At 42.9% G+C, this 15,867-nt stretch overlaps 1 protein-coding gene across 5 annotated transcripts in view; it reads right to left on the bottom strand.

Annotated features, from left to right (window-relative positions):
- Positions 1–15,867, bottom strand: part of pard3ba (par-3 family cell polarity regulator beta a) — a 225,201-nt gene that overhangs the window by 80,335 nt on the left and 128,999 nt on the right. For all 5 annotated transcript variants that reach the window (XM_085151856.1, XM_085151855.1, XM_085151854.1 and 2 more), the window contains 2 exons: positions 10,807–11,022; positions 9,925–10,132 (listed from right to left, as the gene is read on the bottom strand). In XM_085151856.1, coding sequence (XP_085007982.1) covers positions 9,925–10,132; positions 10,807–11,022 — 424 coding nt within the window. The remainder of the gene's footprint in view (positions 1–9,924; positions 10,133–10,806; positions 11,023–15,867) is intronic.

Below are 15,867 nucleotides of genomic sequence, written 5' to 3'. Positions count from 1 at the left end.
CACTTCCTCCACAGAAATCAACTAGTAGAGGAAAGTTTCACCCTCACTTGGTTGCTTCAGTGGCGAGGGGGAAGTGCTGATTGGGCGCCCGTAGGGAATTGCTCGCACTTCAACCTCCAGCCATTGGCCAACTCTAGAGTAACCAAGTAGTAGGGTGTGACGGACCTGTACGTAGCCATGGGAAGGTGGACCCTCCTGGTTACCTTGACTACGATGCTCACCTTTACAAGACAAAGACAGAATCGGCAAATACAGACTATTATGTCTGCTCTCATATGCCCAGCACGCCTTTGAGACAAATCAAAGCAGGCCCAAAATCAGGACTATGTAAGCGATACAAGTGACAGGTTTTCTTGGCTTTACATTAGCTCCTGGTTACAGGTGCTAAAAAGACTACTCATCAGAGTTGGGATATTTCTACTTTTATTTTGTGTCTTTGTAACGTGTATACTGCCATGTTTAAAACTCTTGATTAACCGCATAATATTTTCCACTGTTGCTGATTACATAGCCGTGACAAGTGATGATAATGACTCCGACCTGTTGGAACATGAAGACTTTGTGTGATTAATGACGATGTGACAGAAAATGTATAACAAGATGTTACATACTGATATCTTACTTAAAAGTCTATACGTGACAAACAGGAGGGAATGTCAATGGAAAATTGTACTTAGTAGTCAGTATAATCTTTTAATGATATAATTTTGTATATGGTAGAATACTGCATGTAACCATTTGTGTTTATTGAATGCATGTATCATCCTAGGAAGTCTGTAACATTCCAGGGTGTTCTGGCTTTCACCCCCACATCCCAGGAGCATGAGAAAGTTCGTACCTTGTTTTATTGTTTTACGGTAGGATTAACGTAGTTATATCTGTTTCCAGTCTAAGTGGTTTTGTTTAGATGGTTTAGGGAAGTCATTCATGGGGTCACACTCTGGCCACACACACCCACACACAGACACACACACATACACCCCCACATTTCAATGTATGGAACAAACGCTCACTGAAGTGTATAAATAAAGAACCAGGGCAAGTCCTCAGTGCGAGTCTCTGAGTCTCACTCTAGGCTGCCCTTGCTAGCAAGAAATTCTGTGTGTTTCTCCTCTCTGATTCTCTGCTGAAGAAGTGTTTTAGAATATATCTCTTAACAGACTCCATCAGAATCTTCCTGATAGATCTCAAAGATGTTTTCAAAGGTTTTCCGTCAGATTTTGGTCATTACACAGTTGCTACAGATTTGTGGTTGCACATCCACCATGTTCCTGGACTGTGATTGGATTGAGATCTGGTGACTGCCGAGGCCATTTGTGACCACACTGCCTGTTCTAGAAACCAGTTTGAGACGATTTGGTGAGCCTGTGTGAACTGGAGTTTCCCATTCTTAGCTGACAAGAGTGACATTCAGTGTGGTCTTCTGCTGCTGTAGCCCACCTGCTTCAAGGTTGGATGCAAAGACGCTCTTCTGCATACTTTGATTGTAACAAATGGTAAATTGAAATATGGTCGCCTTCATATCAGCCTGAAGCTGTCTAGCTGTGAGTGACACCTGGTGTAGTCGTTGCACGTGTTGTGCATCCACAAATGTGGAGATGCTCTTCTGCATACCTTGGCTTTAATAAATGGTTATTTCAGGTACTATCATGGTAAATGGTAAATGGCCTGTATTTTTATAGCGCTTTACTAGTCCCTAAGGACCCCAAAGCGCTTTACACAACCAGTCATCCACCCATTCACGCACACATTCACACACTGGTGATGGTGACATTGTAGCCACAGCCACCCTGGGGCGCACTGACAGAGGCGAGGCTGCCGGACACTGGCGCCACCGGGCCCTCTGACCACCACCAGTAGGCGGTAGGTGAAGTGTCTTGCCCAAGGACACAACGACTGAGACTGTCCAAGCCGGGGCTCGAACCGATTACAAGACGAACTCCCAACTCTTGAGCCACGATCACCCCATCATCTTTCCAGCATCTGCATTTCACCTTCACCAACAGTATGCTTGTTCTCTGGCCTCTGGTAAAGAAACATAAGGGAATGCTATTCACCAGGTGACCTAAGAGTATCCTGCCTCCTTTGAAATCTTCATGGTCATAAAATAAAAACTATTGATTATTATAAATAATTCAGAATTATTTACTCACTTTTAAGATCCATGTGGAACACACTCCAGAAATCTGAGTGCTTTCTTGATGGTAATGCTATTTATACATATGCTTCCTCCTCCACCTTGAATATTCTTTATTCCATAAAGGGTGCTGCATTTTACTACCAACCACTGTATCTTATATAAAAATTTGAGATGGTCCTCTTAAACAAACATAAGGAAGCAGTGCTGCTTGATGTTTGTTTATTAAAAATTACCTAATTACTTCTGCTGCCTTGTTAAGATTTAAATATACTACTTACGATGCCGAGTCACAGGAAGTTCTAACACTAGCTGCACCTCTTATTTACTCTACAACTGGGTTCAGATACTTTGCTGCATACAAATAGGATTAGTTACAAAAGTTTGAAAACTACATTCTCTTATTTTATTTGAGGATTTTATGCATGAGCATCACTCCTGAATAAGATTTTCCTAAATTTCAAAATGTCCATTCTCATGTTGTCTTTGCAAAGGTCTCCCTTAAAAACAGGACACCCTGATTTCAATGAGATTACCTGTTTAAATAAAAGATTTAATAATAATGCGAGCTCTCAGCTATGCACGGTTGCACTCTCTCATTTTAATTCAGCCAACCTTTGCTCAAAGTATACAGCAGGGAGAATATACTCTGCAAGGCTTTACATTCCCTAGGAACGTGTATTTAAGGCAGCCCTGATTAGTAAGCGATAGCTGCGAGTTCCACGCCTGTCAAGTGTGCAAAGAAAGTGATTTGTGGTTTTGCATACATTATTTATGGAAAGATAAAGAGATGAATAGAGGGAGTGATAATGCTTATCCACAAGAGATATCCTGTGAGCAAAATATATGGCCTTACGCATATTTTACAAAAGGGAATACTAACATTAATAAATACTGTCTTGCAGACTCCTGTATCAGCGCAGCTAGCAGCCCTTAAATGCCAGATGAGATGCTGGATCAAAGAAATCCACCTGCAGTGCATTAACCCAACGGTGGGATTAGGTAATGCACCTCCGATTTACCCCATCACAGCTTAGAGTCACTGCTATGAGGCACCCACACAAACATGTCAGAGGGATTTTGATATGCCTACCAACACGGCTGACAAGTACAGCCTATTCAAGATTCCTTTCCCTTCCTGCTGATCTTAAGGTCACTTGGTGTTTAAAGTCACTGCGGCACTGTTGTGGCCTGTTTCAGGGCTCCACATTACTATAATTTCGCACCGATGGTCGGCCTTACTTTCCTGGTTTCTTTCAAATAAACAGATGGGCAGTGACAACCATTCATACCAGAGCAGGAACAGGAAAAACATAACAGTCCACAGAAACGTCACAGTAAAGGAATAACACGCCCTGCCTCTGTTTAACTGGCAGGAAGTTTCTTGGACCTCGCACTAGTTATTAGCACACTTGATAATAGAAAATTAGAAACTCGAGTGAATCCACGGAGGACTCTAAAGCTAATTTTATCCAGTGTTGCTTAGTTAAATCAATAGTTCACTCAAGGACAGAGAGAAATGAACTGGGAAAGAGATACTCAACCATAGATAGCTAAGTGAAGCAAAACGGAACAAAGAAAGGACGTTCGAGGACAATCTGAGGAGAAAAGGCTCATCGGGAAACTAAAATTGGAAGAGCAAAGGCTCGAGGAACAAGGAGGAGGAAGACAGGCGCTCTTATAAGAGCAGTAATCCATCAGAAATCATCAAGCGTCGAGCTCCTTCAGTTTGACACCGAGACTTTGGTTCTGCAGAGCACAGCCCACCAGTGACTACCTTTTCCACCCCGCACATTCTGCTGCTCCGCGATAGGATGAGAGCGGAACGGACGGAGCTAATTGGCTTGCGTCACTGTCGGATTTCTTCTGCGCCGCAAACAGACGAGCGGGGGAGAGGATATACTGTACGATGCCGTACGTGGGATTTGTAAACAGCAGATCAGAGCGTCGACTTTCATGTCCCTTATATAGGTTGAGGGGTGTTTGCGTGCGGTGGCGGCAGGAGACGTGCTGATAGCGACAGCTCCACATTGATCCTGACTGAGTGACTGACGGGACACGAAACAGGCGGCGTGTGTCAGTGCCCAGCAGGGCCGGCAGCGGAGTTGAGCAATGACACACCCGGTGACTGGTGTGATGAACGCTCAAGCTGATGGAGTTGCATGAATCTGTGTAGAAACACAAATCCACATTTCAGTGCAGACCGAATGTCACTTGGGAGTGAAACGGGGAGCGTTGCACACAACCCTGACCTCCTGATTAAGTCGTGCTGGATAAAACCATAACATGTCTAATCCTTCATGAAAACAAGACCGGGTCTGAGCTCAAGCAGTTCAAGCTGTACACACAAGAACAAACGCCCTCAGCAACTTTCCAAGGCTGAGAAACTTGTAAAAATATCACTTTGGGGAATGGTGAGGAGGGAGCTCTAGCTTTTACTTTGAGATAAAATAATATTGTAGGCAAAGGTTTTATTACAGTCCAAAAGTGGAAGATAAATATCCTTTTTCTGATAAGGACATCTGAAACTCCTGACCAGGCTAACCTGTCTTGTTCTGCAGATATGGCGGCGACGTTGAGAGAAAACATAAGAGCAGCCTAGTGTTAGTCTTTCCGCGGTCTGTCAGCAGCACGGCCCCCGAGGCTACGTCCTGGGCAAAGACTTCAGTGCCGTCTGCTGAATACAGACAAGACAAGCAGTCAAGCGCTACTGAGGAAGGTCTGAAGGGCACTGCCGTTTGTCTTGGCTTATTTAGCAATCAGGGAGACAAGAAGCGAATGGGGCTTTGTGAGCACGGTGATGAAAAAGAGGAGAAACCGCATCTGAGCCCAGAACAGGAGGGACACATACAGGAAGCAGAACGCACTCTTCCATCTTTAACCTTAAGACGGTGTGTCTTTTTTGGCATTTTGTTTAATTCGATGGGAGTTCTGTTTTAACCCCCCCCCCATCAAAAAACCTGGCAAACATCCAAATCAGTCTGGACTATTTGACAGTGAAATAGAAATCAGGAAGCAATGTCATTACAAAGTCGATTTCACAGCAGTCCCCGAGATTCAAATCAAATCACAACCGGCTTGTAGAGCGGGCACAAAAAAAACTTTGTTGTTGCTGTGGCAACTATAATGCTCAAATAATTACTAAAATACCTGCGTAACTGTTCTGTTTGTATGCTATTGCACAGTTAGAGACCTTGCATGGGCCATGCACTTCTAATATGCAATAAGTGTATAAGAATAAAGTTAGAAATTAAATTAACCAATAGCATAATTGGTATTTCCCCCCCAGATTTACTCTAAATATCACAATAATACCTTGAATTTCTCTTACCATGACAGCTTTAAAGAGAAAATTGGATATTGTGACCACCGTATGCTAAATCGTGACAATTTTTTTGTCAAATAATGGTACAAAATATGTGCTCCACCAATTTCGCAGCAATTGGTGGAAATATATACATGCACGTGCCAATCTGACTTAACGGAGTCACTATTTTACAACTCCCTACGGTGGTGCTTATCAAATGAATGAGTCTACAGTAAAATGAATGGAAATTAATGAACCTTTAGGGGGGGGAAAGAGAAATTCACAGGGGGATTGGCAAACAGAGGAGGGAAATAAATCAGCACCTACTTAATTGAATAACTGGACTATTAAATTTGAATAATAATACACACACACACTCAAAGCACAATGACGTGAATGAATCCATAATTACAGTTTTTCACTTTTTTAGGTGCATTTCTATCCTAAGTTACACTAATTTTGATATCATGCGTTATCATGATAGTATTATGTGGTGAGTTAAGGAGCTATCTACTACCTACCTAGCTACCTACTGAGCTATCCCTGCCCTAAACCCCACTGATGATGTCGACGTCTCAAAAACACACAAAAACTGTATGTATCAAATATAATACACTAGGTGTTAATGGGTTAAACAGGAAAGGCTGCTGCTTGGCTGACCGATTTACCATCGTGTGCATTTAGATTAAATAAACACTACATGGATTTTTCCAAAAGGATATTTACCGTTTTATCAAATGATGTAATTACATTTTTTTTTTTAACCTTAAACAAACACGTTTCTTAAGGCGAACTGCTGCACTCATGTAAAATAACAACGTCTAGGCTTTTAAATGCAAGGCCATGAAACAATACAATGAGGATCATGTATGAATTCAGAAAAAATAAATGTTCCCACAACAAATATGTGATTTCCAGAGGTCACCGTATATCCAGCTGTTTGCTACCCAATGCCAAAAACAACTTGCTCTTCAAACAATGCAGCAGCTAAATTAAATATTTACGGCCACTGGAAGGACGGGGCCGGCTTCCAGCATTTGTCGTGCTAGCTGTTGTTGTGCACACTTTCATTGCCGAGGTAAATTGAGGTCACATGTTTATAATTTGCCCTTTTCCTAATGCTGCCATTGGAGTAAAATAACATTTGAGAGCTGCAATCAGATTGAACAGTGCAATACTCCAGCTAATTAAGTCATATTTCAAGTTCAATAACAATCAAGCTGGACGGATAAAGGCCAGGGAGAGCGCGAGAGAGAGGGGCGAGTGTGCGGCGCGACAATCTGGAAGCTTTTACAATAGTCAGGCTATTGTTGAGGTAGAAGAGGAGTCCAAGTCTGTGGAAGAGACGAGCAGCAGGCTGGTTTTGATTGTTTCTGACTACTGTGTTAAATTAAGAGGGGGGGAAAAAGAGCGTGGATATAGTGAGATGTGTGAGCCCAATGACAGATGCATTTTACTGATACACCTGAACTTGAACTGTGAGAAATAAAAATAAGCCATTCATAATCAGAGTGGAAATTGGCAAGTAAAGGCAAAGAGACAAGGAGAGTATACACAAGGCAGGAAGAGAGAAGCGAGGATCCAAATGCAGAAGTACAGACAGAAAAACGAGGAGTCCTTGTGCAGCACATGTTAGGAACTTCATATAAACACAATGTGTGTGGCGCAGAATAGGTAACAAAACGGTCTTTCCTGGGTAAATCCAGCTCCAGGCGAAGTGGATTTCAGCTTTACACTCAACTACAAGCTGACATGTGCTCTTGCATGTACCTCCTCCAAGTGTGTCCTTCATCTTGCCCTTCCCAGCCCCGGCTCGACTCTCCCCTACCGGGCTCAACGTGTGAACATCTCCTCCATTACTGCCCTTGACACTGTGGCCGATTGGATTCTTATCTGCCATCTGTAGGCCAACGCTCAGCTCGCGCTATCTCTCGTCACAGCCTAATTGAATCTCAAGTGTTGGAAGTGTAGTGATACACTGACCACACCGTGTCACTGCCAATAGATAAGGATTGCAGCTGGTGGGATTGGACCACCGCAAATCACGATGGGGACATGTTGATAAGGGAGGTGACGAGCGGTTTGGGTCGCTACTGTGCGACTTTGCTTGGATTGAGAAATAATGGATACCCTCCATTACTGAGAAGGTTGTGTTCACATCCAATATCCAAGATCCCGTAATCCTGCTGTGCTCGCAGAGGTAATTTGTTGAAACTTAACCAAGAAAAGTAGGACATAGTGCTGCTTCTGTCCATCGATTCTTCTGTTTACAGCAGGGATGCACCTGATGTCTGTTTCCCTCACAGCTACAAAATGCACATCTGGTTTTAACCAGCAGGCAAACCTAAAAATAAAAGACTAGTAGAAAATAATACAGATGAAAATCAGCTCAATTTAAAGAGAACAATATAAGTAATGACGCTTTCAGATGACGCTATAGCTTGAGCTTTAGGAGTCGTTATCTGGTTTGTTCTAGCTGTTAATTTTCTTTTAAATGAGAAAATATCTGATTTTAAGAAATCTAAGCAAAGCCTTTTAAATGGCTTTGTTTCAGCTAAAGCTGTAATGATAATACTATTATTATAGCATAGGAGCATATAGCATATGCATAGGACCCTACAGAGGTTGCACAGATAGTCCAACTCCCCCAGCATGGCACATCAATATGTGCCATTGTCAGAAGGTTTGCTCTGTCTCCCAGCACAGTCTGTAAGCGCTGGAAAGGGCCGTAAAAGGCCCATCAGCAGGACTAGTATCTGCTTCTTTTTGCACGGAGGAACAGGACGAGCACTGCCAGAGCTACAAAATGACCTTCAGCAGGATGCTCGTGTGAATTTTTCTGACCAAACAATCAGAAACAGACTTCATGAGAGTGGCCTGAGAGCCTGACGTCCTCTAGTGGTCCCTTTGCTCGCTGTCCAGCACCGTGTTTTCCATAGAATACCAGAATAGGAAGGTCACTGACTGACTGCTTTTCACAGATGAGTGCTGGTTCACCCTGAACACATGTGACAGACGTGAAAGCTGCCAGTAAGAATAACCTGTTTGGTGGTGTGTCAGTGATGGTCTGGGGAGATACAGACCTGTATAGACGTCAACTGAACATCTCTGGGACATGTTTGTGTCCACCCGACACCATCGTGGCTCAAGAGTTGGGCGTTCGTCTTGTAATCGGAAGGTTGCCGGTTCAAGCCCCGGCTCCGACAGTCTCGGTCATTGTGTCCTTGGGCAAGACACTTCACCCGTTGCCTACTGGTGGTGGTCAGAGGGCCCGGTTGTGCCAGTGTCCGGCAGCCCCAGGGTGGCTGTGGCTACACTGTAGCTTGCCATCACCAGTGTGTGAATGTGTGGATGATTGTGTATAGTGTAAAGCGCTTTGGGGTCCTTAGGGACTAGAAAAGCGCTATACAAATACATATTTACCATACCTTAAATGGTAAATGGACTGGTTCTTATATAGCGCTTTTCTACTCTTCTGAGCACTCAAAGCGCTTTACACAACTTGTGCATTCACCCATTCACACAAGCACATTTTTCTAAAGTCTACCTCAGACTGTCCAGGAGCTCTGAGATCCCCCAGTACACTATCTGCCGTGTCATTAGGACCATGCCCCTTGTCAGGCACGCATACAAGCACGCGGAGGCCATACAAACTACTGAGCACTATTTTGAGTTGCTGCAAAGAAATTGCAATGAAACTTAGTCTGCTGCATCATCTTTTCACTTTGAGTTTTGCCGTGTCTTTGAATTCAGCCCTCTGTAGGTTGATAGTTTTCATTGCCATCAAACAATGTGGCATCCTTTCATTCCTGACACATTACCCAATCCATCAGTGCAGATACCCAGCATGACTTCGTTTCATTGAGATCTGATATGTTTTCAAAGTGTTCCTTTAATTTTTTGAACAGTGTATATACAAAAGGCAGCACATTCCCCAATTTGATTGCAATAGGTTAATAAAATAAAAATGAAAAATTAATATGTCTGTTTAATTACTTAGAAATGTAATTAAACTTGGAAAACCAGAATAAAAGCATATTACACCGGCTCGGTTTGTGCTTCTAGGATCCATTAATGTTCCCATCAGTCGTTTATAGGACACTTATTACCACCGTGCCAATTAACATGCTTCACTCCTGCCAGGACACGCATGAAGAGATAAAGCTAATGTCAGCACCTTATTTGACTCAGGAACTGTAATTGCGGAAATACAAAATGTTTTGTTGAAAAGTGTCAGCTATTGCCTCAAGTGGAAAGAAGTTAATTTGTGAGTGCTATTCAATCCATCTGCAGTCAGCCAGCGACCAGCAACAGGGCTCACGTACATATTTAACTAATGTTTACATCTTCATTTGTCAGAAAGTCCATGTCAAGTCATTTTGTTGATGACGGGAGCTTTCAACTGGGGAAGCCAACAAGTTACAAACTAGTTAAACATCAATTCGGGATGTTAAGTATTAGGACCTGAAGATCTCCTTACCTTAAGATTCCAAATCCTTTCTTTTTGGTCTTCTTCTCTGTGTCCTCCACAGAATCCAGTGACTTCTTCCTCCCTTTGGTCTTCTTCTCCTTCTTCTTCCTTTCATCCTTCTTCTTCTTCTTCTTTCCATCGTCTGCATCCAGATCCTGGCGAGACGAGCTGCTGGCGGGCGTTTCGTGGCCGGAGCTGTGCTCTGACATGTCGTCGTCTGATGAGGGAAAACAATTCCCACGGATAGGATAGGTTGGAGGGCAGAGGTCAGAGTAGATGCAGACAACGATTGAATATGTACTCATAGATATAGCTCCGAGCATTACAGGCAGCCTTTGTTCTTATGCAAGCCCCTCAGGTGTAGCAAGATACCAGGAACACAGATTTGAGTTTTTTTTGGTTTTTTTTTAGTTTTATCTTTTGCAGCGTTGACTGTGTGCCTAAAAAAAACCCTCAAATCATAACTTTTGTCCACACTCCAGGATTTAATTTCCTCATATGTTAATCGCACACATCCCTCATCCCACACGTATGTGTGGTCACAATTTACAGCATTAAAAATATGCTGCTGTAAGACATAAAGTTGTTCTTTCCAAATTGCTGAGTGGATAAAATCATGTAGCATTTCATTAAGGTACTTAGGCTAAGCACTGTACCTTGGCAGGCCTCTGGCTCTTTTTTGAGTGCCAGTGTGTTATAAAGCTTAAAGGATGTGCACTGGCAGCGTAGCCTCTCATTTAAATGGGTACAGTGTCTAGGAAGGAATCCCAGTCGTGCATTAACAGGGAACATTCCTTACAGTGGAAAGTTTTGTTGTGTCTGCTTCTTGTTTTTCGAAAAAAATTTTGGTAGTAGCAGTTCAACATGTCTGCTTTTCTCCTGGGCTCTTACCGTCTTCAGAAGGTCCGTCGTACGACTTGTCAATGGCGATGCGGAAACTCTGGTTGCATCCCCGCCCCCGGACCATGTGCGGCCGTGGGCGATGAAAGGGCACGTGGTCTTGGATGTGACTCTGCTTCGCCTCAGACATGGCCGTCTGCAGGCTCTCCAGGGAGCTGGACTTCATGAGGCCCAGGGTGGGGCCGAGTGCTCCCCCATCTGAAGGCTCTGCGAGACAGAAAGACACTCCGCCATGACTAATTCATCCCAAAGCTAACTTCACCATTTTCCACTATTCCAGCACATAAAACAGAGGAGGAAATCCAATGAAGAGTATAAAAGAAGCCTGGCTGATGGATGCAGGATGGAGTTTTGCTTAAATTTAGACACGCAGCCACAGCTAAATTGACACAAAGACTTTATTGAGATCAAGCTTTTAGGATAAGCTAACCGACCGCTTGCAAAACATTAAACTTGAACCCATCTCCTCAAATAATATTTCCTTATTTAAAGAGCATCTGCATGAAACTTTTTAAACTCTCAGAGCTGGCTACAATTTAATTTGACTTCAGTTTATGTAAGAATTGGTGCGGGGGCTGGGACTGCAAATTCCAGGATTTAGACGGTAATTTATCCATTAGTGTTGTTGCTTCTACAGGCAGAGTTATAATTTAGGTAATACAGAAATGGGTCTTTTGTAAGAGTTGACACTTAATTAGCTCATTATCTACGAATCACCAGGAAACATAATCAAGCTCAGTTTGCTTTTATTATACTAAAATCACTGATTATTGAACTAACAACCACAGTAACCTTATGGTTCCTCCATATACAGCACAGTAACTACTCACTACTTAACATTACTTAACACTTACTTCCAGAAAAATGCCTTTTTGGGGTATGCTTTAGGCTTTTTATGTATATCAGAGACTAAATGTAAATCCTGGAGAACATTCAAATCAACTAACACATAATAAAACGTCATTGTATGGCATGAAAGTTGGGAAATATGTAATGAAACTCAGAATGTATAGACTTAAACTAACAATACATAGAAAGAAATAATATTTTCCATGAAAAGCCATAGAGTCTGAATCTACTCGAAATAAAATTCATCATTTATGAAATGTCAGCTGGGATAGGCTCTAACCCTCCACAAGTATAAACTGAATAAGCGTTTAAGAAAAATGGATGGATCGAAGGAATGCTAGGAATGGTAATTTGCGGAATTAAATTTTAATAGCTGGGATATAAGTTAATTTATAGCATAAAAATGAGAACGAAAGTCGGAATATATAATAGATTGACTGTGCAGGGTGTACCCGGCCTCCTACTCAATGTCAGCTGGGATAGACTCCAGCCCAGCGCGACTAAATAAGAAAATTAGTTGGGAAAACAGATTGATTGAAGGAATGACACGGCAGCAATGGCGACTGATAGAATAAAAGCCGGAATACATCAAATGAAAGATGGAAAATGTGGACTAAAATTTAAATTCATGGCATTATTTATGGAAGGAAAAAAAATCCTGCTCTTACAAACATTTTAAAGTCCAAATTGCATCACCTTAAAGATCATCCTCCTAAAACTTTCTCACATTATTATGCATAACCGTACATACACATGCATAAACTCGTCTAGGAACTATGCCTAGCTCAAGGCCTGAAAATGTAAAAGTCTCACATATACACGTGGATCAATCAGTATCAGCTCTCACACATTTTTCTGTTGACGTATAAGAGCTCTTTGGAATGAAACGGTTAAAGAGAGAAATATGAAGTCTTGTATATGAAATGTAGAGTGAAAGGTAAAGGAAGAGGAGAGGAGAGCGTGAAAAACAGGCTTGACAGAAACGGGGAGAAAGTCGGAGTCCCGTATGAGCGACATAAAAGAAGGGGAGAAGAAACGATGAATGAGGTGAAACGGTACAGGCGCAGGTGAGGAGCGGTACTATGGGAACTGACAGGCTCATGCATAAGCAAGAGACAGGGGGGAATAAATGAACTGCCATCATACTGTACTCGGGGTATGGCCTCCAACTCGAGAGGAAGAAAGGGCTAGATGGAGGAGCAGGAGTGCAATGAAGGCCACAGCTGATTCAGCAAGGGGATCGGAGAGCAGGCGGGGGAGGAGGAGGAGGAGGAGGTGGTAGCGGGGAAATGCTGAAGATTTAAGGAAACACAGAGCTGTAAGGAAAAGAAGAAAAGAGTAAATGTCACTGAGAATAAAGTCAAAGATGCTTGTGACATTCAGGCTCTGGCAGGAAACTGCGGGACAGATGACCGAGAAGGCAGCTGAAAAGACGGCTGCTTCCAACCCCTTAAAAGCAACTAACCCACCCAGGTGATGTATCACAATAGAACAGTGACTCTTCAAAGAAGTTACAGGCAGGTTGCAAGCAGCGTTTTCACTTTCTGAAACTCTTCTGTAGGGATGACTTTCTCGCATCATGGCACTCACTGCTTAAGATGTATTTTTTGTCATTTCAGAGGCTTCAAAGCTTCCAAGCAGAGCGGGAGGGGGGTGGGAGGGTGGGGGGGTGTTGGGAGTGAAACTGAAGCGGCAATGGAGTCGAAGGAGGAGGAAAAAAGTAAGCAGAGCGTTGCTGCCTTTTAAGTCCTAAATTGACTTTCTGAGAGGAAGTGGGATTTATGGGGAATAAGGGGAATAAGGGGTTATAAATAGAGAGGTGGGGGGGGGTTGGGGGGCGCTCAGGAATAAAACGCTCAATTTGAGAGGCAGGATTTGTGTCACAAATGTAATTACGGCTGTCCAGCTTGCAGCCTGATAGAATTAAGCTCCTTGCCAGTGCACTGCTGCACTATGCAGGGAAACTGTGTGTGTCTGAGCGCGTGGGCGGGTGTGTATTTACCACTAAATGAGAGAATTTTGTTCCAACCCTTAAATAAAAGAAGAAGAAGAAAGTCATGATACTGACTACGTGAGATAGCGGCGAGCGTGTCCTTGACCGCCACAGATGAAATGAGCACAATTTCTTTTTTTGTGTGCATGCGTGGGGCTGCGAGTTGCACTCATTCCATGCATGTCAGGCTGTTGAGGCTGGAGGTAAATGAATAATGAGGGTTTAATAGGATGGATGAGCGGGGGAGAGGTGGCTATCATCGCCAGCTCGATCCAATGGAGGGTGAAATCAGCGTTTATCACATATCGCTGCCCGCTGTGCCAGCAGATGCTCTCACGGATCCGTTCGCATCATGTCAGCCTGATTGCCACTGATTCAAGCTGGTGCACACATTTGACAAACAGCCTAACGGCCAAAAAAAAAGGAGAAAAAAAAAAAAAAAAAAAGAGGGCCAGGATGACAGTCAATGCCCTTCACAGCTGCAGCACCCCTCCGCCCAAGATCAAGAGGTAATGTCACGTCTTCGCTTGGCATCGCTTTTCGCTCGCTTTGTCAGCGAGCAGCAAACTTCTGGTTTTTCTTCACGATGAACTTTCTCGGCAGAGATGATGTTTAATGAGGGCGAAGCAAAAGCCTGGGTGGGATCATCAGTGCAGAGGATGAGTAATCATCATTAGATTATTCAGAAACAAACTCAAGTTAAAAAAAAACAGTAAAAAAGAAAAAAAAAGGGGGCAATTAACCGAAAAAATTAACCGAATCTTAAAAAAAGGGACTTTAAACAGTTTTGGAACAAAGTGGTCTGAATCTCTGGCCGCCATCGCCAGAAGCAACCCGACGGCCTTCGTAATTTGCCTCAACAAAGTTTGCATCGTTTCTCCCAATGCCTGTGAGCAAAGCAGCTAATTTTCCCAGAAACGTGTGTGCGCTGCTTTTCTTATTCAAGTCATTTAACTTTGATCAGCGGGAACTGGGAACTCGCTGCCTACAACAATCCACTTCCCTTTTATTTCAGCCCGTATCCTTTACTTAGTTGACTGGATAAGAAGAAAAAGCCCAAAAAACAAAACAACGGTGTGCTTTTGCTTTCAACAACAAACACGAGCTGTTGCTGTTGTTGCTGGAGGACATTTGAATCAATTTGAACCTCTCGCACGATTCCCATCACTCTGCGGCACTGGCGATTCGCACGACCTTGAGGTTCAGAGGACGTGTCAGCAAGTTTTCTTGTTTGTTTGAATGATTTCGCGTTGGCTTTCTGACATTTGATGTGTGTGACGACTCCTGCCTACCGCAGTCAAATGAACCACAAAACTAACAGCTGAAAAAAATGTATCTAATTTCTGAAAAACAAAGCCGATATCATTAAAACTGATGACCATAACATAAACCTAATCTACAGTGTGATTAAATTATCCAGGATGTTTTTCAGGGGAAGAATGTCAATTGCACTGTTATAAAAGAAGCCTTTAAACAGTCATTTACGGTGGCAACAATGTTTGCTGTAAACATTACTTATTCATCTCGGGATTAACGAGTGACTCCTTTGAAATGCGGTACGAGAACATCCTTAAAGAAGAAAAAACTAAACAAAAACGGGAGCTGAAACAAAGAACCTGCCAATTACCTCTGCGTAATGGTGCTTGCATTCCCCCCTAAACGCATAAACACTCCAAAGTGTCCACAAACAATATCCACTCATAAAGCCCACGCCTGCACGCAAGCTGTAGGTGCTTACACACCAACACACGCATGCAAATATCCACCTGGGCACATTTCTAACCCGCACGCATCCAAATGCGATGTGTATATTGTGACTCTGCAGAGGCTGACTGCTGTTGTGTCTGCATTGAACAGACAGCAGTGAAGACTTTGCCTGGAACGTAGCCTCGGGGTCCCGCTGTGCTGACAGGCCCTGAAAGGACTAACACTGCTCCATGACGCTGCTTTGTACTTTAAAAAAAAAGGTATTTTAAAAGTGAGCGTGACACACCTGCAACCATCATTACATATTGATACAGGTTGTTCAGAAATTTGATGTCATGGAGGTGAAATCGTTATCAGTAAAGGTAGGTTTTTGGAGTTTTTTTGTTGTGTACGAATAAATACAAAATGTTAATTGCAGCTTTTTCACAGAGTTGGGTAAAATCTATCAGTTCGGAATAAAGGTGGTCGGCACAAAACTCTTAATTATTAACTTAACTCGAAAA

This window comes from Neolamprologus multifasciatus, chromosome 23 (assembly GCF_963576455.1).
Source record: "Neolamprologus multifasciatus chromosome 23, fNeoMul1.2, whole genome shotgun sequence".
In the NCBI taxonomy this organism is placed as follows: domain Eukaryota; kingdom Metazoa; phylum Chordata; class Actinopteri; order Cichliformes; family Cichlidae; genus Neolamprologus; species Neolamprologus multifasciatus.
The sequence above is the reverse complement of the archived record's forward strand: the minus strand, read 5'-3'. Positions and strand labels throughout refer to the sequence as shown.